Raw genomic sequence first — 24010 nt, forward strand, 5'->3', positions numbered from 1 at the left:
GTCCAGACTTTTTGCCCCCCCACCACCTTTTTAAGATTTTATTTATTTATTTATGAGAGACACACAGAGGCAGAGAGACACAGGCAGAGGGAGAAGCAGACTCCCTGCAAGGAGCCCAATGCAGGACTCGATCCCAGGACCCGGAATCATGCCCTGAGTCGAAAGCAGACGCTTAACCCACTGAGCCACCCAGTCGTCCCTTTTGCCCTTTTTTTAAATTGGGCTGTTTTCTTATTATTAAATCTCAAGGGCACTTTTTGTATATTTTGAAAGCAGTCCTTTATCAGATGTTTCTTTTCCCACCATTTTCTTCCAGTCTGTGGCTTGTCTTCTCATTCTCCTAACACTGTTTTCCCAGAACACAAGTTTTTAATTTTAATGAAGTCCAGCTTATCAATTATTTCTTCCATAGATTGTGCCTTTGGTGATGTATCTAAAGTCCTTGCCATATTCAGGGTCATCTAGATTTTCTCCGATGTTCTAGGAGTTTTATAGTTTACACTTGGGTCTGTGCTCATTTTAATTTTTTTTAAAGATTTTTAAATAGAATGAGAGAGCATGAGCCAGGGGAAGGGGGCAGAGGGAGAAGCAGACTCCCTGCTCAGAAGGGGCCTGACGTGGGGCTCGATACCAGGACCCCAGGATCATAACCTGAGCCCAAGGCAGATGCTTAAGCTACTGAGCCACCCAGGGGCCCCCCATTTTAATTTCTGTGCAGGTGTGTCTGTCTAGATTTAGTTTTTCGCATGTGGACAACCAGTTGTTGAAAAGGTGATCTTTGCTCAGTTGTACTGCCTTTGTTCCTTTGTTAAAGACCCATATATGTAGTTTATGTGGGTTTCTGGGTGCTCTCTCCCCGTTCGATTCTTTTGCCGGTGCCACATGGATTTGATTCCTCAGCACTGACGTGAGTCGGGCACTAGCGGTCCTCCAGCTCAGCTCTTGTCCTTTGGTGTTGGGTTGGCTGTTCTGGGTCCTCTCCTCCCATCTCAACCTTAGGATCAGTTTGTTGGTATACGTAAATCATTTGTTATTAATACACATTTAAAGATACTCTTTTGCCAAAAGTTTACACTTTTGGATTATTTTTTAATTTCTCAAAAAGAATACTTACCTTAATGTGTGATTGGTAGTTAATGTCTGAATTTTTGCTTTCAGAGTCATTTCTTTCTTTTACTCATCTTTTAGCATTTTACCAATCTTTTTTTTTTTTTTTGAAGATTTTATTTATTTATGATAGACACGGGGGGAGGGGGTGCAGAGTCACAGGCAGAGGGAGAAGCAGGCCCCGTGCCAGGAGCCCAATGTGGAACCTGATCCCGGGACTCCAGGATCATACCCTGGGCCAAAGGCAGGTGCTAAACCGCCGAGCCACCCAGGGATCCCCTTTACCAATCTTTAAGCATAATCTTTCTCGTTTTTCTTATTTGAAACCATCACCAGGTTACCAAACAGTTGCAAGTATGGTACAAATTACTGCTTTTTCCCGAACCATGAAAGAGTCCATTACCAAAGCGATACGCTATCCTCCCTGAACACCTCGATGTGTGTGTGTTATCTGTGGGACAGGACACACTGATGGCTGTGGTACAGCTATCAGTCAGGGCCACTGCTGCTGTCTCTTCTTCGGACCTCATTCAGCTCTGCCTGATGGTCCCAGGGGTGTTCCTCAAGGCCAGGGTGTCCGGTTCAGAACCATGCAGGGGGTTGCCACGTTGTCACTTAGGCTGGTTATTCTATAGACTGTCCCTCTGTGGATGTACCCGCTCCCCCCTGTGCCGCCTTGCCCCCCAACTGGGGGCAGGACAGCCCTGCTCCTGCCAGGGCGTGTGCTGTGCTCCCTGGTGCAGGGGGTACATGCCGGCCTCTGCAGTGACATGTCATTTATGGGGAAGTACTTGAAAACCGTGCAGTGTTACTGGTCCTTGGATTCCTCATTTCCTTGTGTGGCCTCCATTGTCAGTGTTCTCGGTGGGTGGTTGTCGTGCTGTCCTTGATGTGCACACTGTCCCCACTTGCACGGCAAGGGCTGTTGGGGCTGGCCTCAGGGTCTCTCAGCCTGTCCCCTTGGTCTTTCTGCCCCATGTCTGTAAACCCTTTCTCCCCCCAGCGAGGATCGGATTGCAACTCTGTGCAGCCAGTCTCCTAAGTTAGCCACCACCGCCTCGCCAGCATGACACCATCCGTTCGCCTGCCTGTGCCAGCCCCACCATGGCCCCCACTGCTTCAGATCTGAATTGTTCAAGATGTGCTAGAGGCATAGTTTTGTATTTACCTCTAATTTATGTAGTTTTACATACCAATTTTACAGATAATCACTTTCTGGGATACTCGTTTCTATTGTGCTGCTGGCAAAAGCTTCATTTTCAGGTTGAGTCTTTCCACAGACTCCTACGCACATAACGCAACCCTGTTCCTTGTTAAAGGCCAAGCGTAGCATCTCCTCTGTGATGGAGCTGTCGGAGCTGTGCCTGGGGCCTCCTCACCAGTTCTTGACAGGGCCTAAATGGTTGCCCTAGAAATTTACATTTCAGATATTTCACATGTGACTACTTTTCATTTTTTATTTCTGTTTTCAGACACATTTTTTCACTTAAAACAGCAGAGCAGCTTTCTCTGGCTGATCAAATGATCTTGTATTTCTAGCAGTTAAGAATTTCATTCTCTGTTTTTTGCTCAGGGTCAGCAAACTGTGGCCTGTGAGCTAAGAATGTTTTTTACATGTTTAAAGCCTCATTGCTTTATGAAAAGAAGGATGTTCAGCAGAAACAGTGTGTGGCCTGCAAGTCCCAACCTGTGTGTCCTGTTGGCTGCCCTGTTGGCCAGCCCCTACCCCCAGACTTCCCTGTGCTCCACTTCAGGTGACTGTGTCATCGGGTGAGAGGCCTCTGTGTTTTGCTACTTGGTTAAGACACTTAAAACATTTTGTGATCTTTGACTTTTGGTAAATGGACATTTCTTAGGGTGTTACCATGAGAACTCTGAAAAAGTTAATTAAAATTCTCCTAAGGCTTCAAGATTTAGTGAAACTATTCTGAGTTGCTACTTTCATATATTTAAAAGGAATATTTTTGTTAGATCTATAAAGTGTAATGGATTATGAGCTCAGTGAGTCTAATTGATGAGACTTGTGGTCATCATACACACGTGGATGTGATGCTGGTTCTGAGCTGGTGGCGCTGGGACTGTGAACTCCCTGAAACCGCATGAACTGGTGGCAGGGTGTGGCAGTAGAGAGGGTCCCCGGTTCTCCATCCATTTGTTTTCAAGAGTGTATGACCCCAGAGGTTAAGACATGCTGCAGAGAAGGCAGTCTATCTTTCCTTTGTCTGGCTGTATTCAGGGGGGAGGGTGTGAGATCTCAGTATTCTGAGGTTCCCAGGGAAGTGTGAGCCGTGAGCGACACATGCCCCTGACCTGTGGGGAGACCTCTAGGGCGGAACTCTGTACCCAGTATTCCTCTAGTCTGCACTTTTCTGACCCGGTGGCTCTGTTTTCCAGATGAGCAGAACTACCTCCTCCGAGACGCTGAAGCCGAAGTGCTGTTCTCTTTCAGTCTGGAAGAGTCCCTGAAAAGGGCGCACACCTCCCCCCTCTTCAAGGTAAAGTGTAGTTGCCCTGTATGCCAACACATAGCACAGTGGGAGGGACAGTAACTAAGTGGGTAGCACACACTGGCCCCGGGGAGCTGGTCGTGTTCCTGGAGGTCTCTGCTGGGGAGGCCCAGCGTGCCTCCAGAGCACTGCCCTTCATTCTGTTAGACACGCTCAACAAAGTGTCTGGGTGTTCAGGGAGTGTGTTATGAATAATCTAATTGGTAAGAGACACTTAGGTTGATTTTTCTGCTTTTCACAAATCTTTGCTACTTCATGCTCTTCTCATTAAATGTATGCTCAGCTGCAAAATGAGGATTCTTGGAAAAATATTGTATACTTAAACAATTTAAGACAGAAGACTTTTAAATATTTGTTAGAACAGCTTGAAAAAAATTTTTGTATCGTTCTGCTTTTACCCTTTTCAAGGAACCAGCTTAGGAATGAAAATGAGAATGTTACGATGGAGCTTCCCTAAAATAGTCTGAGTTCTCTAAATGTTCTTTTTCTATGAGCAGTTTAAAACATAGTATTTTGTGGTGCACTTCAGAGAACAGACATTGGAGAGTTAGATCTCCACCATCAGGATCATTTCCTGGTCTGAGCCCACGAAGCACACAGGTATTGAAGAGAGGTCATGCAGGTTCTCAGCCGCCTCTCGCTTGACACACGAGGTGGATGATGTAGCGTCCTTGCCGATACCACGGGATCCTTCGTGTCTCTTAGGGCAGAGGTTCCAGGTACTTCTACTAATCACAAGCCTTACCTGATACAGGAAAATGCTTCAGTTTTTTCAGATTGGCATCCTTGGTCCCTCCAGGCCCACCTCACGTTGGGAACTTGCAGGGTCTGGTACTTCTGTAACTTCATGAAATTATACATTTTATAAAAACTGCCAGTAGAATTTATGAAAAATTACATACCCCCAAGATTCAAAGCATTTAAAAATGTGCACATATTTTTATTTTTAGGCGAAATATTTTTACATCACACCTGGAATCTGCCCAAGTCTTTCGACCATGAAGGCGATCGTGGAATGTGCAGGAGGACGAGTGTTGTCTAAACAACCATCTTTCCGGAAACTCGTGGAGCACAAGCAAAATAAGGTAGGTAGAAGACAGGCTGCTGATTTTGTCACTGCCCAATGACATTCCTTGTTCAGTAACCAATAACCTCCTTTTCTTTTCCTTAGAGTTTGTCAGAAATAATTTTAATATCCTGTGAAAATGACCTTCATTTATGTCGAGAATATTTTGCCAGAGGAATAGGTATGGCTTATTGCTCTTTTTATTGGTGTGTGTGTGTACACACAGCAGCACATTTACTTTCACATTGTTGGTTTCATTCCTTTCAGATGTTCACAATGCAGAGTTCATTCTCACTGGAGTGCTCACACAAACACTGGACTATGAATCATATCCTTTTCGAAAGCCGCACACCACTGATAGCAAAGCCGTATGTGTTGTGTGATAGAAGGCCTGTTGAGTTTTTGCAGAGACTGTGCTTATAGAAGCATTTTCTTTATAGTTTGTCTCTTCCAGAGTTTTTAAAAATACTAAATGTCTATCCTGTACTACTTTGAGAAAGAACAACTGCTTTGGGGTGATTTATGGGTGTCCTCTCAGGGACCTTTTTTCTCTCCATCTAGAGACAGAAAGGAGCCTGACTTAATTTTGTTCCAGGAGGATGGGTCAGAGCTGCAGGGGTTGGCAGGTGCTCTGGAGGATCCAGGGAGGGAGGACTTGTCTGTGGTGGGGGCTCCAGGGCCAGCAGCCTGCGCTTTGTACCTCGTAGTTGAAAAGAGAATCAGCCACGACAGGGCCTCAGCTTTGCAGAGCAGAATCGCTTCCGAGCATGTGTGCCAGGTCCCACCACCGCAGAGGGTCTGCTGCGCTCAGGCTGCGGGAGTTCAGTGCAGGGGCATCCGTAAAGCTCCCTGTGAGTGAAAAAAATGCCGTCAGGTACTTAACTAACTAGATTTGGGATCCCTGCCCCCCCCCCCCCGCCCCCCCCCCCCCCCGTACGGGCTGTTAGTTCGTATTGTGTTTGAAATGTGCTTTCCTTAACAAGCCTACATATAAATTTAACTGATGGCATCGACACTGCGCTGTGACTGGAGCCCTGGGACGAGTTCTGGCTGCGTCCGTCGTCCCCTTCAGACGCCCGTGTTTTCCAGCTGCTTTAGGAGGCAGGCATTTTAAAGCAGGAAAACAAATATAATAAATATACTGCATCTTATTAAGATGTGTAATTTTATTCTGAGGAAACATAAATTATGTTTTGTATTATAGGAATTTATGAGCCCACATTAGGTTTTATGATTCATTTGCCAGGTTTTTAAATGTTTTCAAACACTGTTAACAGAACTTCGGCTACAAATAAAATGGTGTAAATAAAGACCTTGCTATCTCTAAATTATGGATGTTAAAGATTTGAAATGTTTTGTACTTTGATTATTTTTATTTCTTATACTCTTTTCTTTTATATTGATATCTTGCCCACATTTTAAATAAATGTACTTTTGAACTTAGAATTGATTTTTTTGCATAATTTATTATGATTTGCATTAATTGAGTAATTTCAAGGCAAAATAAACTCCTGAGCAGCAGCACCAGCACCTACCAAGCAGAGCCTTCGAGACCCCGTGTCTGTCCCAGTTCCATTCCAGATCCTGTGCGCCTACATTTCTTGCGGGATCCAGTCGGAGGCCACCCTCTCAGAAGGTCGGGAACTGCTAACAGTTAATACACTATTATGTTCAGTGTATTAATGTCTTTAAGAGCAGAGTTGCTCTCACTGTGCTCATCAGGCACACATATTCTTGAGACACTGAATTTGCTTCCATAACAATTTCTGAAATATCTTCCCTAGAAACTTTTACACTCAAACTTTCAAACTATCGAGTTGTGACCCACTCGATAATTCCTTAATTCTTGAATATAGGTGGAAAGACACAAGCACAGAATAAACATGAGTCCACGTTATGGGAATTCTCAGTGTTCCTCTAGGGCTTTGGTGATGGTCACACACTCGGGATGTCACTTCTTCACATGTTCTGGCTCTGCTGGGGTAGGACCGTGTGGAGCTCTTTCTCCAAGTGGAAGGGGAATCATCTCATGCTTCATCATTTAAATGCAAGGATCACTATCTTCCAAGTTTCTGCCCTGACCTTGGCTTTCCGTGGGATTTCCTGGGGAGCTGCCTGGTTAGCGGGTGGGCACACCACACCTACAGGCACACTCAGCGTGACAGGCATATTTGATTGGCTACCGGAAGTATTTATCTTGAGCTCTTTAAAGTATGCCCTAAGAGCATTTGTTTTTTAGATGGACTACATTCTGCCATCTACTTGTATTTTTAACAAATTGTACCTCCAAATTTGTCTGCTTTGAAGATAATTTTGTACCTGAGCAAACTTTAAACTTACCTGTAGAACTAGCCATTTCCTCTCACGTATCCCAGACGGAATCATTGTTGCTATGAAATATCTTAGATCCTGCAAAATTCTGAAAGGGAGAAAGAGTTTCATAGTTGAGAACACAGTTTTGCTTGCAGGGTATTCAGGATGCTGCCCTACTGCTCACACCCTGGAAGGAAAGTAAACACGGCGATGGATTCAGTGGGCCGCCTGTGCAGAGCCCTGCATCTGTTCAGTCTTCAGTGGAGACAGGGTGTTTGTTTAACCAACATGCAAGTATGACTGATTTGATTAACCTTTCAATTAGTGGTTTTTTTCAAAAGCTGCCAAGAAATAATCCTGAAACACTCCAGGAGCTGTCTGCAGCCAACTGGCTTGCCCAGCTGCTGAGCACGGATTTGGTGGCTCAGGGGGGAGTTATGTACGAACGTAGGATAGAGATTTCAAGTAAATGCTTCTTAGAGAAGTTGATCTAAAAAGTTATTTTCTCCTAAGAAAAGGAAGTCTTTCACTTAATCCTGTTTTGTCTGGCTCAAGGTTAACAAATATACCCACATATACAATGTAAAAATTCCTAATGGCCACAGTAAAATTTTAAAATTTTCTAATTTTTAAATAATTTTATTTAACACCAGGTATTTAAGACACTGTTCCAACCACAAGTCATCAATATTTTACAAAATATTGCAATTATTGCAATGGTGGGTGTTTTTTATTTTTTTGGTGCTGTCTCTAAAATACACTGTATTTTATTTACACTTAGAGCACATCTCAATTCTGACAGTAAATTTTCATTAGAAATAGTTTATCTGTATTTAGATTTCATACCACTTAACAGTTTAAAAATTTACACTCCAGGTTATCCTAAGTATGAGTGTTTTCCACTAACGAAATGAGTGTCAGTTAAAATTAATGTTAAATAAGATTAAAATCCAGCTCTTCACCTGCATGAGGTGCATTTCTGTGCTCAGTGACCAGGTGTAGCTGTCATGTCAGTGGCCATCTGTACGGGCTCACTCTGGAAACAGGAGGGCCAATGAGGAGGTCAACAGCCTGTCTAAGCAACTCCAAGATTGCTTCTTTGTGTGGAGTCACGAATTCCATTCCCTGCCACGGACAGATCAGAAGGTGTGTTTCCATCTGCGTAGGTGCAAGGTGTCGAGAGGCAAGCAGAAGGAATCCTATGCGTCCTTGTTCTTATTATGAAAAGTTGGGCAGGCTTGAATCCTGCCAATACCCAGTGACTGCAGCAGGAACAGCGAGCAGTGCTGGCCACGCAGCACCATGTTCCGTGGATCCCGCGGCCTGCGAGTGAACAGGGCTGCCGGGAGACGTCCTGTAGGCTGTAGGCAAAAGCTCCTCCAACCCGAGTGCTTGCCTCCTGGGAAGCCCTCCCAAATCCCCGATGTTTGCTGAATCAAAAAGCGTGAGATGAAGAAGGTCTGCGTTCATGGGAGGCTGGCTGTCCCTGTCCCCGCACACCTGCCCGCGACAGTGTGTACTCCCGCAGGCACATCTGTTCCAGCCACCACGCATCACGCAGGCACCCGTCCCGGTCCTTCACGCGCCCAGGGGCAGACGGCTACTCCCCGGGAGCCCCGCGGCCTGCCCGCCTGTCCACACCTCACCTCGCTCTTGTTGACTCCGCTGCATGAATGGTCACAGCCATGCATCCCGTTGGCGTCAGGATTGTCTCCTTCCCTCCTGAATCTGAACAAGGTCTCTAAGATGCCTCCTTGGCTCATCTCTCCCTGCTGCCCTCCGTACTCTTGTCACATTCCTGTTAAGAGAAGAAAAGTACCCGAGTTGTGATTTTGGAGTCTTTCTTAAAGCCTTGTGACATCCCCACCCCACTCTTCATCCCCAGCAGCCACACAGAATTCCTTCCTGTTTCTCATGGCAGACTGTCCTCCCACTCATGAAGGCCTCTAAGCTATTTCTGGTCCTTGAACTTTTTCTGTTTCCTTAGACGCTGATCCGGGACAAAAAAAAATGCCTTAGAGGCACGAAGTTACTTGTGTGCACAAGCAACAACAACAACAACAAAAAACAGGTAAACTGGATCACATCAAAATTAAAACCTTTTGTGTATCAAGATACAACTGTTGAAAGTGAAAAGACAACCCCCTGAGAGAAAATATTTTCAAATCCTCTGATAAGGAGCTAATATCCAGAGTATATAAAGAACTCCTACAACTCAACCACAACAATAACAAAAAACCCTGGTCTTAAAATGAGCAAAGGACTTCAATAGATGTTTCTCCAAAGATGTACGAATGGCCAGTAAGCATGTGAAGAGATGCTCCACATCCCTCGTCATCAGGGAAATGCAAATCCAAACCACAGTGAGATAGCCCCTCACACCATAAGGATGGCTACCATCCAACAAAGGAAAACGTAACGAGGACATGGAGAGATCGGGCCCTTTGTGCACTGTTGGGGGGATGCAAACTGGTGCAGCTACCGAGGAAAACAGTATGGGGGTTCCTTGAAGTTTATAAGCAGAACTACCTCATGATCCAGCAGTTCTGGGGATATACCCAAAAGAATTAAAAGCAGGGACTTAGTGAGACATTTCTACACCCACGTTCAAAAGCATTATCATTCAGAGGAGCCAAAAGTTGGAGGCAACCCAAGTGCCCATCAACTGGTGTGTGGATAAGCAAAATGTAGCCCATGCACACAAATTATAATTCAGTCTTAGAAGGAGGAAATCCTGACGCCTGCTATAACATGGGTGATCCCGAGGACATCATGCCGAGTGGGATAAGTGAGTCACAAAGGGACTAGGTGACTGACTAGAATCATCCGATTCACAGAGACGGTCGGTCATGCGCACCGTGTGCCAGAGGAGGGGTGGGGGCTTGTGTCTGGTGGGGAGGAGGTGGCGTCCTTCCCTGAGGACACGCAGCACTCCCGGGAGCGCAGAAGTCCCGCAGTGCAGGAGCACGGCCCATCCCAGGGCCCAGATGCCGCTGACTACCAGTGACCCCATGGGACAGGCCACCTGTGCTCCTGGTGCCGTGCACCTGCGCGGGCCGATGCACGAAGCAGAACATGACTCCCCCTGACGGTGACACCACCGACTTCTCAGCCTGGGGTGCTGCACGCGTCCAGTCCCACCTGGGGAGGGGACACCAAGAAAGCGTGACCCTGGCACCCTGCTCGTCCCGGGGACCCCGTGCTGCCCCTCACCCCAGGCTGGGCTGTGGCCTCCAGGGTAAGCCCCGACAACCCCAGCAGGTCCAGCCCCAATAACAAGAATCCCCGGGCAGAGCTGAGAGGAAAGGGCTGGGTTGGCCCAGCCAGGAGGGAGAATTCTGGGAAAATGCGAGCAGCCACCCTGCCATGTGAACTACTGGAAAAGATGGGCTTTCCTAAGCTCCTGAAGGAAGTTACCTTGGACATTATAACATCTCTAACGGAGACCCACTGGTCCACCTTGACACCAACAAACAGTGGTGCCTTGGCCTTGGGTAGACACCGTGCCCCTGAGAGACAGAGGTGGTCCCACTGGGTTATGCCTTGAGCACAACTTTCCAGGATTTTGGACTTAAACTCCAGTAATCAGCTCCATCTCACCCCAACTCACGATGAATGCCAACACCTGCCTCGTGATGAGAGCACGAGGGGCAGCAGGGCAGCTTTCTGCCAGGTGTGCCAGGATTCCACATGCCACCTGTGTTGCCATGGACTTGCAACTGTTAAGATTTTATTTAATAACTGTACTTGTCCTTCTGCAGACCCTCCCAAGCCATATTCTTTATTTTTTCAGATGGGATTTTACTGCAGCACCGGACCCCAGAGAGCCAAGCTTGTAGAATGGAGCATGCATGTAGCACCTGCCCTCAGCTTGTCTTTTTAACAGTCCCAATTGTCCCGATTCTTTTTCAGTCAGGACTTATCATTTGTAAACTATATTTTACAAGTGCATGTAAAATACTTGGTTTTTATTTCAGCTTATTCCTATTTTCAGATTTTCCCTATTAGAGGAGTGATGTCTGATTATTGCTCATCGTCATCATAATCTGGCATCGTTAGGCAATAGAATGAACATGATCCCAGTTTTGGATTACATGTCATATTTTGATAAAATTAAAGGAAATTTTCAACTTTAATGTTCGTGGATCCTGCTCCTGGGCTCCCAGGGAAGCTATACTTAACACTTACCCCGGGTCATAAAGACTCAGCAAAACCCCAAAGCATGGGCTCTATTTCTGTCCTGTGCACATACTGTACATCTGCTTTGTTCAAAAAACAAAAGAAAAAAAAAAGAAGCATTCCAAATACAAGGGAAAAAAAATCTCCCTGGTCTCCATAAGATTAAAGTCATACAGCCTTACACATACTTAAAACATAAGTCTGTGACTTTCTGGGATATCCATCCTCAAGATGGTTTGTAACTATGTTAAAAAACACACAAAAACCCAACAATAGCCATATTACCCTGCACCACACATTCCCTCCCCAGAGCACGCTTCTCTGTGAAGACTGAGTATCTGGGCAGCTGTCTTAACTGGGGCTCAAATATGATTCTCTTCCTTTCTCTCTAAAAATTTTAAAAAGGTTCGTTCTCTCTACCTCAACATTTCTTCACATAGTTGGAGGATGTCAGAGCAACTCACCTGAGAACGCCCGGGGTTTGTCAGGAACTCTGTGCTCAGTACCAGCACGGGCCCTTTGTACCCTAATATCCAGCCTCCTCACTTTGAAGTGACAGTCCTTTTATTCATGCTGTTAAGGGTTACCAGTAATGTTCTCCAAGTGGGAATAACCTCCAGGAGTTGGTTGTTTTAAATCAGTATTATAATAACTGGCATTATTAAAGAAGGCTGGAGCACATTTTCTGCCTAGATATGAGAGCCCGAGTCATTCAGCCTCAAAGAAAAGGGACACTTGTTCCTCCCGGCCAAATAATATTCTCGGGTGGCTGAAAGCCTAAAGGAAGTGTCTGATGGCAGTCTTCAAGATGTGCAGTGCTTCCATTAGGAATTTCCCATCTCAGAAGGTAACTAGCAACTGGCTTGTCCCCAGGTACACACATAAGGATGGATCATCCAGTGCTCCAAGAACCCTTGCTGGTCCCTTGAAAGGAGAAACCAAGGCACGTAGCGGAGTGTATCACAGCGCTTTGGAAGGAACACTTATAAGCAGTACCTTCTGGACCCACCACGCTAAACATCCTTAAATCTAATTCAAGCCTTATTCTAAAAATAAACTAAAAGGAGTAGGGAACCATGTTTCAAAAGCTGAAGAGCTCCCAGAAAACCAACAAGTGCCTACAGGAACTCTGACAAGCTCTCTATGCCCAGCACCTATGGAGTTTCTGCTTGCAAGTCCTTATGAAAACGGGAAAATCTACTCAGGATAACCTGAGTCTCAGATGGCCCAAAAGGAGTTCTCTTCACATGTCTGAGTTAATTTTCTTGTGTACACAATTAGCCAGCTGTAAGACTATGCAACCAGAAGCTATGAAGCCCCCAGCTTTTGGGGAGGAACCAGCAGCATTCAAAGAGGCACTCTGCTCTTCATTTGGTTTGTCTGTTGCTGTAGCTTTTTTTTTTTTTTTTAAGATTTTATTTATTAGAGACAGAGAGAGAGAGAGAGAGAGAGACAGGCAGAGGGAGAAGCAGGCTCAATGCAGGGAGTCCGATGTGGGACTCTATCCAGGTCTCCGGGATCACGCCCTGGGCCGAAGGCAGGTGCCAAACCGCTAAGCCACCCGGGCTGCCCTCTGTTGCTGTAGCTTTTGGTATCTTTGGATAAAACCATCTGTGTTCTGATCAAAAACTAGGAAAATAACTAATTAATGGATCCATAAATTATAATGCTATCTTGTGACTGGATTTGTTTTAATCAAAGGGAGATTGTTTGGAAATTGGGTCTTTAATGTCCTCTCCACAAATATTTTGTGAAACAAAGGCTAAATTTTGCTTGTATCTTTGTTTGTATATATGTGTCTATGTGTAATAACTGATATTTTCTCCACCTTAGGATGGCACTGCTAAAATTAATTTGTAAAGGAGCTCTCTTTAATTAGTTTAAAGGCAAGCACTTGTAAAAACTTTCTAAAACTCAGAAGATAAAAACTAACTCAAATGTTTTTCAAAGTTATATATGATCTAGGATGAAATTCCCTACATTTAGGCTTTTATTCGCTCCATAAGAAGGATGCCCCATGTAAAAGATGGTCCTGAGAAAGAAGGATGGACAAAACCCAATACAGCCAACCCCCTTCTCAATAGACAGAAAAATGAGGAAAAGGAGGAGGAAAACAGGAAGACACTGGTAATCCTAAATCCATAAGCACAAGCACCAGAGCTGATACCCAATCTACTGCCTACACCACTGCCTCCTGCGGAGGGCTGAAAAGCAAATGGAGAGAAAGCTTGTTTTGCAGGAGGCAAAGACAGGAGACAGAAATGAAGAAATGCTAGTCCCAACTTTGAATTGGCCTCTGCCTTACCTTCCTCCTGGTTCCTGTACAACCACTACCAGGGCTGCTCACCCAGCTGGCCCCTATAGCATCCTCAGCACCTCTGCCACCATTGGCTTCTGCTCTTCCTACTCTCACTACCAAGGAGCAAAAAGCACCCAGAGCTGCCAGATAGGCTATCTCCTTATGAGGTTCAAACTGGAGTATTTCCCAAACCAGGATGAAGGGGCCCAAGGACTCCCCTGGACTCCAACAACCCACAGGAGCCCCAGGTAAAATTGACAGGACAGAACAAACTGAATAATGTTTTAGCAGACACAGGTGCAGCATATTCAGTATTAAAGCTAATTCAAGGTTGGTTTAAAATAGACATGTTTTTGGTGCTATCAACATCAAATATAATACAGATAATTAGCTGATATCCTACCTGAAGTTATTCATGTTGTCCTGTTGTAATCTGTCAGCCAAAATGACTTAAAATAATGGTTGATTTTTGTCTCATGAAGTTTTCATGGGTTAACAGTGAGTAAATTAAGTTTTAAAGAAAAGGTTCAGAAATTTTTAAATAGCTTCCAAAATCTTTGGTAACCTTAAACTTTGAGGTTTTGCTAGGTTAAATCAATAAATTGGGCTGAATTCATTGGAGTTAAAATTCTGCTAAATGGAATCAAGACTTCTGGAAGCAATAAGGAAATCAACTCTGTATGTAGTGAAAGTAGATATGTAAGAAAGGTATGAAGACTGAGAATACACTTCTGTTGAGAGAAAATATTTTTGTTCTGATACAAGACTGGTTCTTTAGAGAGGGAAAACTTATGACAAAGTAAATAAAAAAGAAAGTTGTAGAAGTTTGATAAGGGGAACTTTTGGAAAAGAATCTCAATGGGGAAAATTAACAAGGCAGGAAACCACAAATGTTGGAGAGGATGCGGAGAAAAGGGAACCCTCTTACACTGTTGGTGGGAATGTGAACTGGTGCAGCCACTCTGGAAAACTGTGTGGAGGTTCCTCAAAGAGTTAAAAATAGACCTGCCCTACGACCCAGCAATTGCACTGTTGGGGATTTACCCCAAAGATTCAGATATAATGAAACACCGGGACCTGCACCCCGATGTTTCCAGCAGCCATGTCCACAATAGCCAAACTGTGGAAGGAGCCTCGGTGTCCATCGAAAGATGAATGGATAAAGAAGATGTGGTCGATGTATACAATGGAATATTACTCAGCCATTAGAAACGACAAATACCCACCATTTGCTTCAACGTGGATGGAACTGGAGGGTATTATGCTGAGTGAAGTAAGTCAATCGGAGAAGGACAAACAGTGTATGTTCTCATTCATTTGGGGAATATAAATAATAGTGAAAGGGAATATAAGGGAAGGGAGAAGAAATGTGTGGGAAATATCAGAAAGGGAGACAGAACATAAAGACTCCTAACTCTGGGAAACGAACTAGGGGTGGTGGAAGGGGAGGAGGGCGGGGGGTAGGGGTGAGTGGGTGACGGGCACTGAGGGGGACACTTGACGGGATGAGCACTGGGTGTTATTCTGTATGTTGGTAAATTGAACACCGATAAAAAATTATTTTATTAAAAAAATCTCATATGTGGTCATGATGACTACAATCGGAATAAATAAATTTTAAAAATACACGTGCATAGGCTATGAGAGGGAAGATGGCAGAGTAGGTGATCTAGGCTCACTTTCTCCCATGGATACAACTAAAACACCCACATCAGGGTACACAACCCAGAAAATGAAACCAAGACTAGCAGAACAGACTCTACAGCTAACTGTAGAGACAAGGTCACATGGGAAAAAGCAGGAAGGGCAGTCCATAGAACATAGGAGGGAAGCTGCAGGCATGGAGGGGAGAAGAGCAGACCCCACCCAGGCACCAGGGACCCACAAGAGGAAGACATATCCCACAAATCCCCACATTTGGCTTTGAAAACCTGATGGGCCTAGCTTCACAAGTTCTTACAATCAGTGGGGTTAACACTTGGGACTTTAAAACTCAGGGAGCAGGGCTCTGGGAGAGTGAGGAGAGCTAGAGGAAACTGAATTCCTGCCCTTAAAGAGGCAGCACAAAAAAGAGCCCCACTGAGATACAGCATAGAAGTAGCAGTTTGAAAATACCTGGGATATACGAGATTTATTTACTAATCTCAGAACATGTGCTGGAAGGGCAGGGATCTTCGGGAGACTTCAACAACAAAAGAGGTGGTGGGTGCCACTTCCCTCCCCTGACCCAGTCTAGACACACAGACACCCGTGGGAACCAGCACAGCACCAACACTCTCCACCTAGCTGGCTAACAGCATGCCCTGCCACCACGCACTTCTGGACCTGCCCCTCCATCCCTGTGTTGGTGAGCTTTCCTGGGCTGATGCAAGTCCCCTCCTAAGGACCAGCAACTCTGCTGGCACCACGAGTGCCCCATTGCCACATTCTCCTCCAACACCTCTTTGGCTAGAACTCATCCAAAGCAGTACCACAAGCCTGGCAGTGTGCAGGGGGCCCCAACAGAGGCCAGCAATGCTCCAGAGTCACTCCCACTCCAGGGAATGGAAATGATAACCATACATCGCAGATCCACTGCAGCCTCACCAGTGCACTGGGGGCAGACAGCCAGTCTGACTACAAGTCCCACTCACCAAGAAAATCTTCTTTGGGGAAAACACAGGGCAAGTGCCCTGAAGTTTGGTGCTGCTGCATCTCACAGATGCTTGGTCTGACTTGACTCAAGCCTAATGTGGCCTCAGACTTGCCACCTAGTAACACAGGGACCTAACCCTGCCCACAACAGGCAAAGAGAGCCACTACAGACAAACAGATGAAGGGAAAAATCAGCTCAGCCACAATAGCAGGGCACATGCAACACACACAGGAGACATCCCTGAAGCACCAGGTTCCAGTGAACAGAGGACACTGCACTGCAGGGCACTACAGGATTTCTTCCAAAGGCCACTATTTTCAAAAGCAAGAGATGTAGCTGACTTTCCTAACACAAAGAAACAGACACAAGGAATTAGATAAAATGAGGAGACAGAGGAATATGTCCCAAATGAAAGACTGGAACAAAATCACAGCAAGAGACCTAAGCAAAACAGAGAAAAGCAATATGCCTGACAGAGAATTTAAGATACTCACTGGACTTGTGAACAAGAATGGAGAACCACAGGGATACCCTCAGCAAAGAGATAGAAAACATAAAGAACCATTCTGAAATGAAGAACTCAATAACTGAAATTTAAAATACACTAGATGAGACGCCTGGGTGGCTCAGACACCAGTTGAGCATCTGCCTTTGGCCCAGGGCATGATCCCAGGATCCGGGATCAAGTCTCACATCAGGCTCCTTGCAGGGTGCCTGCTTCTCCCTCAGCCTGTGTCTCTCCCTCTCTTTCTCTCTGTGTCTCTCATGAATAAATAAATAAATCTTAAAAAAATAAAATGAATAAAATACACTAGATGAAATAGTGGACTAGAGGAAGCAGAACACATCAGTGACCTGGAAGACAGCAATGGAAAGCAATCAAGTTGAGCAGGAGAAAGAGAAAAATAACAAAAAAAAAAAAAAGAAAATATACTAAAGGGACACAGAGACACCATCAAGCATAACACTTGCATTATAGGGGTCCTAGAAGGAGAAGAGAGAGGAAAGAGAGCAGAAAATTTATTTGAAGAAACAATAGCTGAAAAACGTCCTGAAACTGGGGAAGGACAGAAGTCTAGATCCAGGAGGCAGAGCACCCACAGGAAAAAAAAAAAAATCAACCTAAGGAGGTCCACAACAAGACACATAGTAATTAAAATGGCAAAAAGTAGTGATAAAGAGAATTTTAAAAGCACCAAAAGAGAAAGAAAGAAAGAAAGAAAGAAAGAAAGAAAGAAAGAAAGAAAGAAAAAGAAAGAAAGAAAGAAAGAAAGAAAGAAAGAAAGAAAGAAAGTAAGTTAGTTACATACAAGGGAAACCCCATAAGGCTCTCAGCTCATTTTCCAGCAGAACCTTTGTAGGCCAGAAGATAGTGGCATGATACATTCAAAGTGCTGAAAGAAAAAATCTGCAGCCAAGAATATTCTATCCAGAAAGACTATTGTTCAGAATAGGAGGAGAGACAAATAATTTCCCATACAAACAAAAGTTAAAGGAATTCATGACCACTAAACCAACCTTAAATGTTAAAGGGGACTCTTTTGAGTAGAAAGACCATAGCAAGAGTAAGAAAAGTAGGAAGCACAAACTGGCAATAAGCACATACCTCTCAATAATTACCTTGAATATAAATAGACTAAACACTCCAATCAAAAGACACAGGGTGACAAAATGGATAAGAAAGCAAGGCCCATGTATATGCTGCCCACAAGAGACTCAACTGAGACCTAAAGACAAATGCAAATTGAAAGTGAAAGGATGAAAAAAGTATCATGAAAAAAGAAGTGAAAAAGAAACCTGGGGTAGCACTACTTATATTGGACAAAACAGACTTTAAAACAAGATTGCAGGGATCCCTGGGTGGTGCAGCGGTTTGGCGCCTGCCTTTGGCCCAGGGTGCGATCCTGGAGACCCGGGATCGAGTCCCACATCAGGCTCCCGGTGCATGTAGCCTGCTTCTCCCTCTGCCTGTGTCTCTGCCTCTCTCTCTCCGTGTGACTATCATAAATCAATCAATCAATCAATCAATCAAACAAGATTGCAGAGAAAGACAGACAAGGGCACTACATAATCATAAAAAGAACAATCCAATAAAAAGATATAATTATTAATATTTATGCACCTAACATAGAAGCCCCCAAATACATAAAATAGCTAGTAACAAACATAAAGGAAACAATCAATAGTAATAATAGTAGAGGATTTTAACAACTCATTTACATCAATGGATAGATGATCCAAACAGAAAAAAAACAAAAAACAAAAAAACCCTCAAAAACAGAAAATCAACAAGGAAAGAGTGGCTTTGAATACACAATGGATCAGATAGATCTAACAGATATATTCAGAACATTCCATTCTAAAACATCAGAATACACATTCTTTTCAAGTGTACATGGAACATTCTCCAGAATGAGAGAATGTTTTGCATATTAGGCTACAAAACAAGCCTTGACAAATTTGAAAGATCAAAGTCATACCATATGTCTTTTCTGACCACAACACTATGAAACTAGAAGTCAACCACAAGAAAAAAACCTGGAAAGACCACAAATACATGGAGGTTAAATACCTTGCCAGTAATCAATGAATGGCTCAACCAAAAAATCAAAGAGGAAATCAAAAAATCTATGGAGATAAATGAAAATGAAAACATAATGGTCCAAAATCCTTGGGATGGAGCAAAAAATGTTCTGAGAGGGAATTTTATAGCAGGATAGGCCTACCTCAGAAAGCAAGAAAAATCTCAAATAAACAGCCTAACCATATCCCTAAAGAAACTAGAAGAAAAAAAGAACAAAATCCTAAACTAGCAGAAGAAAGGAAAAAAAAGGTTAGAGCAGAAATAAATGTAATTGAAATAAAAAATACCACAATTGAATGATCAATGAAACCAGGAGATGGTTCTTTGGAAAGATAGGAATTTGATAAATTTTTCAGCTAGACTCATCAAAAAAGAAACAGAGAGAGAGAGAGAGAGAGAGAGAACTCAAACAAAACCAGAAATGGAAGAGGACCAATAACAACCAACACTACAGAAATAAATACATCAAAAAACTCCCAGCAAACAAAAGTCCAGGACCAGATGGCTTCACAGGTGAATTCTACCAAACATTTAAAGAGTTAGTATCTATTCTTCTCAAACTATTTCAGAAGATCGAAGAGGAAAGAAAGCTTCCAAATTCATTCTATGAGGCCAGCATTACCCCAATACCAAAACCAGGTAAAGACGCCACCAAAAAAGCAAACTACAGGCCAATATTTCTGATGAACACAGATGAAAATAATCATCAAAATACTAGCAAAACAAATCCAATACATTAAAAAAATCATTCACCACAAACAAGTGAGATTTAGTCCTAGGAGGCAAGGGTGGTTCGATACTTACAAATCAACCAACACGAGACATCACATCAATAAGAGAAAGGATAAAAACCATATGATAACTTAAATAGATAAAGAAAAAATCAAGATGTTGACAAAGTACAACATCCACTGATGATGAAAACCCTCCACAACGTAGGTCTAGAGAGAACATACCTCAACATAATAAAGGCCATCTATGAAAAACCCACAGCCAACATCATCCTCAATGGGGAAAAACCGAAAGCCTTTCCCCCAAGGGTAAGAACATGACAGGGATGTCCACCGTCACCACTTTTATTCATCAGTACTGGAAGTCCCAGCCTCAGCAATCAGACAAGCAAAAGAAATGATAGGCATCTGAATTGGTAAGGAAGAAGCAAAAACTCTATCTGCAGATGACGTGAAACTATATATATAGAAAAACCTGAAAGACTCCACCAGAAACTACTTAGAACTGATAAACGAATTCAGTAAGGTCACAGACACAAAACCAATATACAGGAATATGCTGCATTTCTACACACTAATAACAAAGTAACAGAATTAAGAAAAAACAATCCCATTCACAATTTCATCAAAAAGGATAGATGCCTAGGAATAAACTTAACTAAAGAGGTGAAAGACCTGTATTCTGAAAACTATAAAATACTGAGGAAAGACACTGATGACGCCCCCAAACAAATGAAAAGATATTCCATGCTCATGGATCGGCAGGTGCAGGAGCCTCAGGGGCACAGCAGCTCCTGTAGAGACAGCCTTAGGGCCTGTTGCTCTATGGGCTACTAACTCAAAAGGATCACCAGAGGCATTGGAACCTACAAACCAGAAAAATCCATCAGATGCTGCTCCCTGCACCCATTTCATCTTGGAGGATACTTGGAAACTGATGTGGAAATCTCACTGGCAGCACTCGGGACTCAGATACTGCCTTTATAATTTGCTCCAACCATCAACCTATGTTTTCTTTTGTTCCCATGGAAATGCCTCTCCTTATAATCACATGATTGCTTGCTGAGCAAGGCAGAGTCTATTCCATGGCTAACACCACTTGCTGCACCTATAGTAACTACTCCCGGGAAGAAAGAACCCATATAAATAAAACTGGGCAGCAAGTCACAAGCCCACGGCCCTGTCCAGGTCATCCCAGCTCTCAGAGTGCACCCACAGCCCCTTCTCCCTATCCTGAGACACCCTCCAGACATCAGGGGCTGAACTTGGTCTCCTTCTGATGTTACCTCTCAGCCCCAGAGTAACCAAGGAATGTACGTTATGAGTATGTTTACTCACTGCTCATGCTCCATCTTCTCTCACAAATAATCATACATTCCCCACCTTTCTATCAAAGTGCATGTAAAGGATTCTTTGGATTTTTCTCCTCCTTAAGTCTACCGCAATATCACGTCAGTTCCTTCAACTTGTACTTATTAGAATTCGTTTACTCTGAATCATTGTCGCAAAGACTTTACAAATGCAAAACCTGATGATCTAAGCCAAGCACGTGCCCTGTTTGCTCCCCAGGTGGACTTCATACAAAACACATATCACTTTTAAGCTTCCCACCCTTTACGTTACAATAAGTTTCCCCTGCCAAGGAACTCTGGGTGAAAAAACATACATGTTCATACCTACACTAGGGACTGGATGGGCCCAGGGGAGACCAGCCGGGCACTCTGGCACCAGACGACAGGAAAACCTAAGATTGGTCAGTGCTTTCTGAGGAAAGACCATTGATCAAAAGAGGGAATTTTTTTTTAATTTATTTATGATAGTCACAGAGACAGAGACAGAGAGAGAGAGAGAGAGAGAAAGAGAGGCAGAGACACAGGCAGAGGGAGAAGCAGGCTCCATGCACCAGGGGCCCAACGTGGGACTTGATCCCGGGTCTCCAGGATCGCGCCCTGGACCAAAGGCAGGCGCTAAACCGCTGCGCCACCCAGGGATCCCCAAAAGAGGGAAATGTTAAGGACAATTTAATGGTTAACGTTTGTGGTCCTGGCTCCCGGGCTCCCAGGGGAGCTATACTTTAACATCTCAAAGGTGGCCACTTTCCCCAAAGGCCTTACCTGAGTTTCCAAAGTGGCTAACTGGCGGGGGCTGTGGGTCCTCAGGTGATCCGGGCATCCCCTCTCCTCGCGAGGCCCGGCTCTGCCCGTGGAGCCCCGCCCGGGTGCTCTGGGGCCCTAGGCGTCCACCACTGGGGCTGGAAGCGAGTCAAGGCTCACCTGAAAGCAACGCCCTTCCGTGATCCTGAGCATTTTCTTGAACGCTCCACAGCTGTTTTCTTAGCGCAGGCAGGCCCGGTCTAAGTGGTCACCACCGCGCCACCGCGGCCCTGCGCAGGTGCCCCCTCCCGCCCGGCTGCACCTGCCGCCCGCGGGTGCCTCCTCCGCAGGCCTCGCTGGGCACCCCGGTCTCTGGCTGCTTCTTGCCACAGCTGCAGCCCCGGCTCCCGGTGCGTGGGGAGGCCGCCGGCGGGGCCCCGGGAGCACAGGGCCCAGCGCCGCGTTCCCGCCCCGCGCCCCGCGGCTCCCCGCCCTGGCGGCCTGCGCGCAGCTCCCGCACGGCGGGCTGTCCCTCCGCGGCGCCTGCCCCCTGCCCGGCCCGGCCCGGCCCGGCCCCCGCGGGCCACTTACCAGAGCGCCGTGGGCAGGCGGGCGGCCCAGCGTGAGCCTCTGCTGCCCTCTGCGGGCGGCGTCCACGCGCGGCGGAGCCAGCGGGAGGGATCCTGCTCCGCACCTGGGGCGGGCGGGGAGGGGTGAGGGAGGGAGGGCTGCTGCGGCGGGGGCGGGGAGAGCACCGTCCTCCGCGCCGGCGCCCTGTCCTGCCCCCAGGTGACGGGCTTCTCAAGGCCTGTGGGCTGGACGTGGCCGGGCGCCTGCAGCCGGGCGGGAAGCAGAAGAGACCAACCAGCACGGGGAGGGCCTTGCACACCGAGCGCCCATTTCGCAGGACCAGAGTCCCTTAGGGACCCTGGCTATCGTGTCGCCCATGGACTGGAGCCCTAGAGCCCACGTGGCCTGCCCATGGCCCGAGCTGTTTCCTGAACTCCCTGCTGGGAAGAGAGGCCCCCCCTCCAGCCCTAGAAACCTGTTGCCCAAAGACTGCGGGATGTAGCCGGAAAAGCCATTTATAGGAACGTCCTGGTCAGGAGCCCGTCTGGCTGCTCCAGCGTCCCCGGCCTCAGGTGACCAGAGTGGCTGTTCAGGTTGTGGACCCGAGGTCACGCAGGCCACCCTGAGTCTTATGAATGCTTTCCATTATTGTCCATAAGACAGGCAACAGATGCAGGTGTTTCAGAAACAGCTGCTTTGTCACAGGGCTAAGGCGCAACTTGAAGGCTCTGGCCTGCTCATCAGAGTATGGACTTCCAAAATTCCCCATGAGCCTGCCCTGCCCCACCTGACCTGGAATCTTGGGGTAGGGGTAGGGGTGGGGGCAGGCCCTGGGTCCAGATGCCTACAAACGTCCTCCCATGTCTAGAGTCCAGGAATGGTGACCCTGCAGAGACATCTGTCCCCCTTGTGCCCCCCGCCACGGGAGCTGAAGCGGAGTGGGAGCAGTGGGTCCTCGAGGCTCTGGACCCGAGGAGGGCTCAGGTGTGTGTGTGTGGGGGGGACGGTGGTAGGTGCAACCCAGAGCCTCGGCCATTCCTGACTCCAAGGGCAGCTTCTCTGGAGTTTGTCCTGCTCCTTGCGCTTTTCCACGGCCTCTCGTGCCTTCCAAAGCACTTCACGTACATTTTGCTGAATTTTCACAGCTGCCTTGTACAGCCATCAAGACAGATGCCATTACTCTATTTTACTATGAAAAATGGGACCCAGAGAAGTCAAGAGGCTTCGCAAGGATGCAGGGACGGGGCGGGATGAGGCAGTGGTACAGAGGGCTCAGCATCTCCGCCTCCCGCCCTGGAGCAACACTGCTGCGCCTGGGACAGATGGACTTTGTTGGCGTCAGGATGATGCATAGAGGGTATGATGTGCGGACCAGGAAGGAAGAGGCCAGAGAGATGAACAGTGCATCCTAGTTCACCCCAAACTTGCCAAGCACCCTGTCCCCAGCTCGGTGCTTGAACACAGTGGCAACGGCCAATGCAGTTTGCCCAGTTTGGGTTTTTGCTTTAGGGCAGGAAAGTGCCAAAAAGGGATTTTTAGCAGGTAGCAGATTCACAAGGGGGTGCCTTCCATGGTCCTCGGGGTGCAACCAGCCTCCCTGTGACTCAGGCCCCTGGCCCTGCCCACTTGACCTTGCCGGGTTCCAGTCCAGTTCAGTCCCACCTGGGGAACCAGGTGTGCTGGACGCTCGGGAAGCCACAGGAGAGGCTGCTATTCTCCACGGTTGGTGGGCATGTTGGAGACATGTACGTTCCGGGAGGAGTCTTGGCGAGCTGACATCTCCCCCAGGGATGCACCTTTTCTCCCTGGCCCTCAGCCTGTGATGCTGGGGAAGGCCTCCCTGACAGCCCAGGCCCGAGTGTGTGTGCTGGTGTCTCACTGGCCCCAAGGGGTGGTGTCCGCACAAGGCAAAGCCACCCTCCACCT

General features: G+C 46.2%; 1 protein-coding gene and 1 long non-coding RNA gene across 15 annotated transcripts in view; one reads left to right on the top strand and one right to left on the bottom strand.

Moving 5' to 3' along the window:
• PAXIP1 (PAX interacting protein 1) overlaps positions 1-6126 on the top strand; it is a 49978-nt gene extending 43852 nt beyond the window's left edge. For 5 of the 6 annotated variants that reach the window (XM_072776852.1, XM_072776853.1, XM_072776854.1 and 2 more), the window contains 5 exons: positions 3502-3602; positions 4565-4699; positions 4786-4861; positions 4948-5007; positions 5668-6126. In XM_072776852.1, coding sequence (XP_072632953.1) covers positions 3502-3602; positions 4565-4699; positions 4786-4861; positions 4948-5007; positions 5668-5684 — 389 coding nt within the window. In that variant the 3' untranslated portion in view covers positions 5685-6126. Of the gene's footprint in view, positions 1-3501; positions 3603-4564; positions 4700-4785; positions 4862-4947; positions 5008-5667 lie in introns of those variants that run through there. The other variant, XR_012007777.1, reaches the window with a different exon arrangement.
• On the bottom strand, positions 2551-22236 carry LOC140604994 (uncharacterized). Of its 9 annotated transcripts, XR_012007785.1 has the most exons (7): positions 22106-22227; positions 21536-21694; positions 21098-21185; positions 8640-8791; positions 7021-7099; positions 6216-6327; positions 2551-5529 (listed from the first exon to the last, which is right to left on the bottom strand). It is a non-coding gene; the product is annotated as an uncharacterized lncRNA (long non-coding RNA). The 9 variants fall into 9 exon arrangements; XR_012007781.1 differs by lacking the exon at positions 21098-21185; XR_012007782.1 differs by lacking the exons at positions 21098-21185; positions 21536-21694; positions 22106-22227 and adding exons at positions 7956-8118; positions 21695-21930.
• Positions 22237-24010: the final 1774 nt, after the last annotated feature.

Source organism: Canis lupus, chromosome 15 (assembly GCF_048164855.1).
Source record: "Canis lupus baileyi chromosome 15, mCanLup2.hap1, whole genome shotgun sequence".
In the NCBI taxonomy this organism is placed as follows: Eukaryota; Metazoa; Chordata; class Mammalia; order Carnivora; family Canidae; genus Canis; species Canis lupus.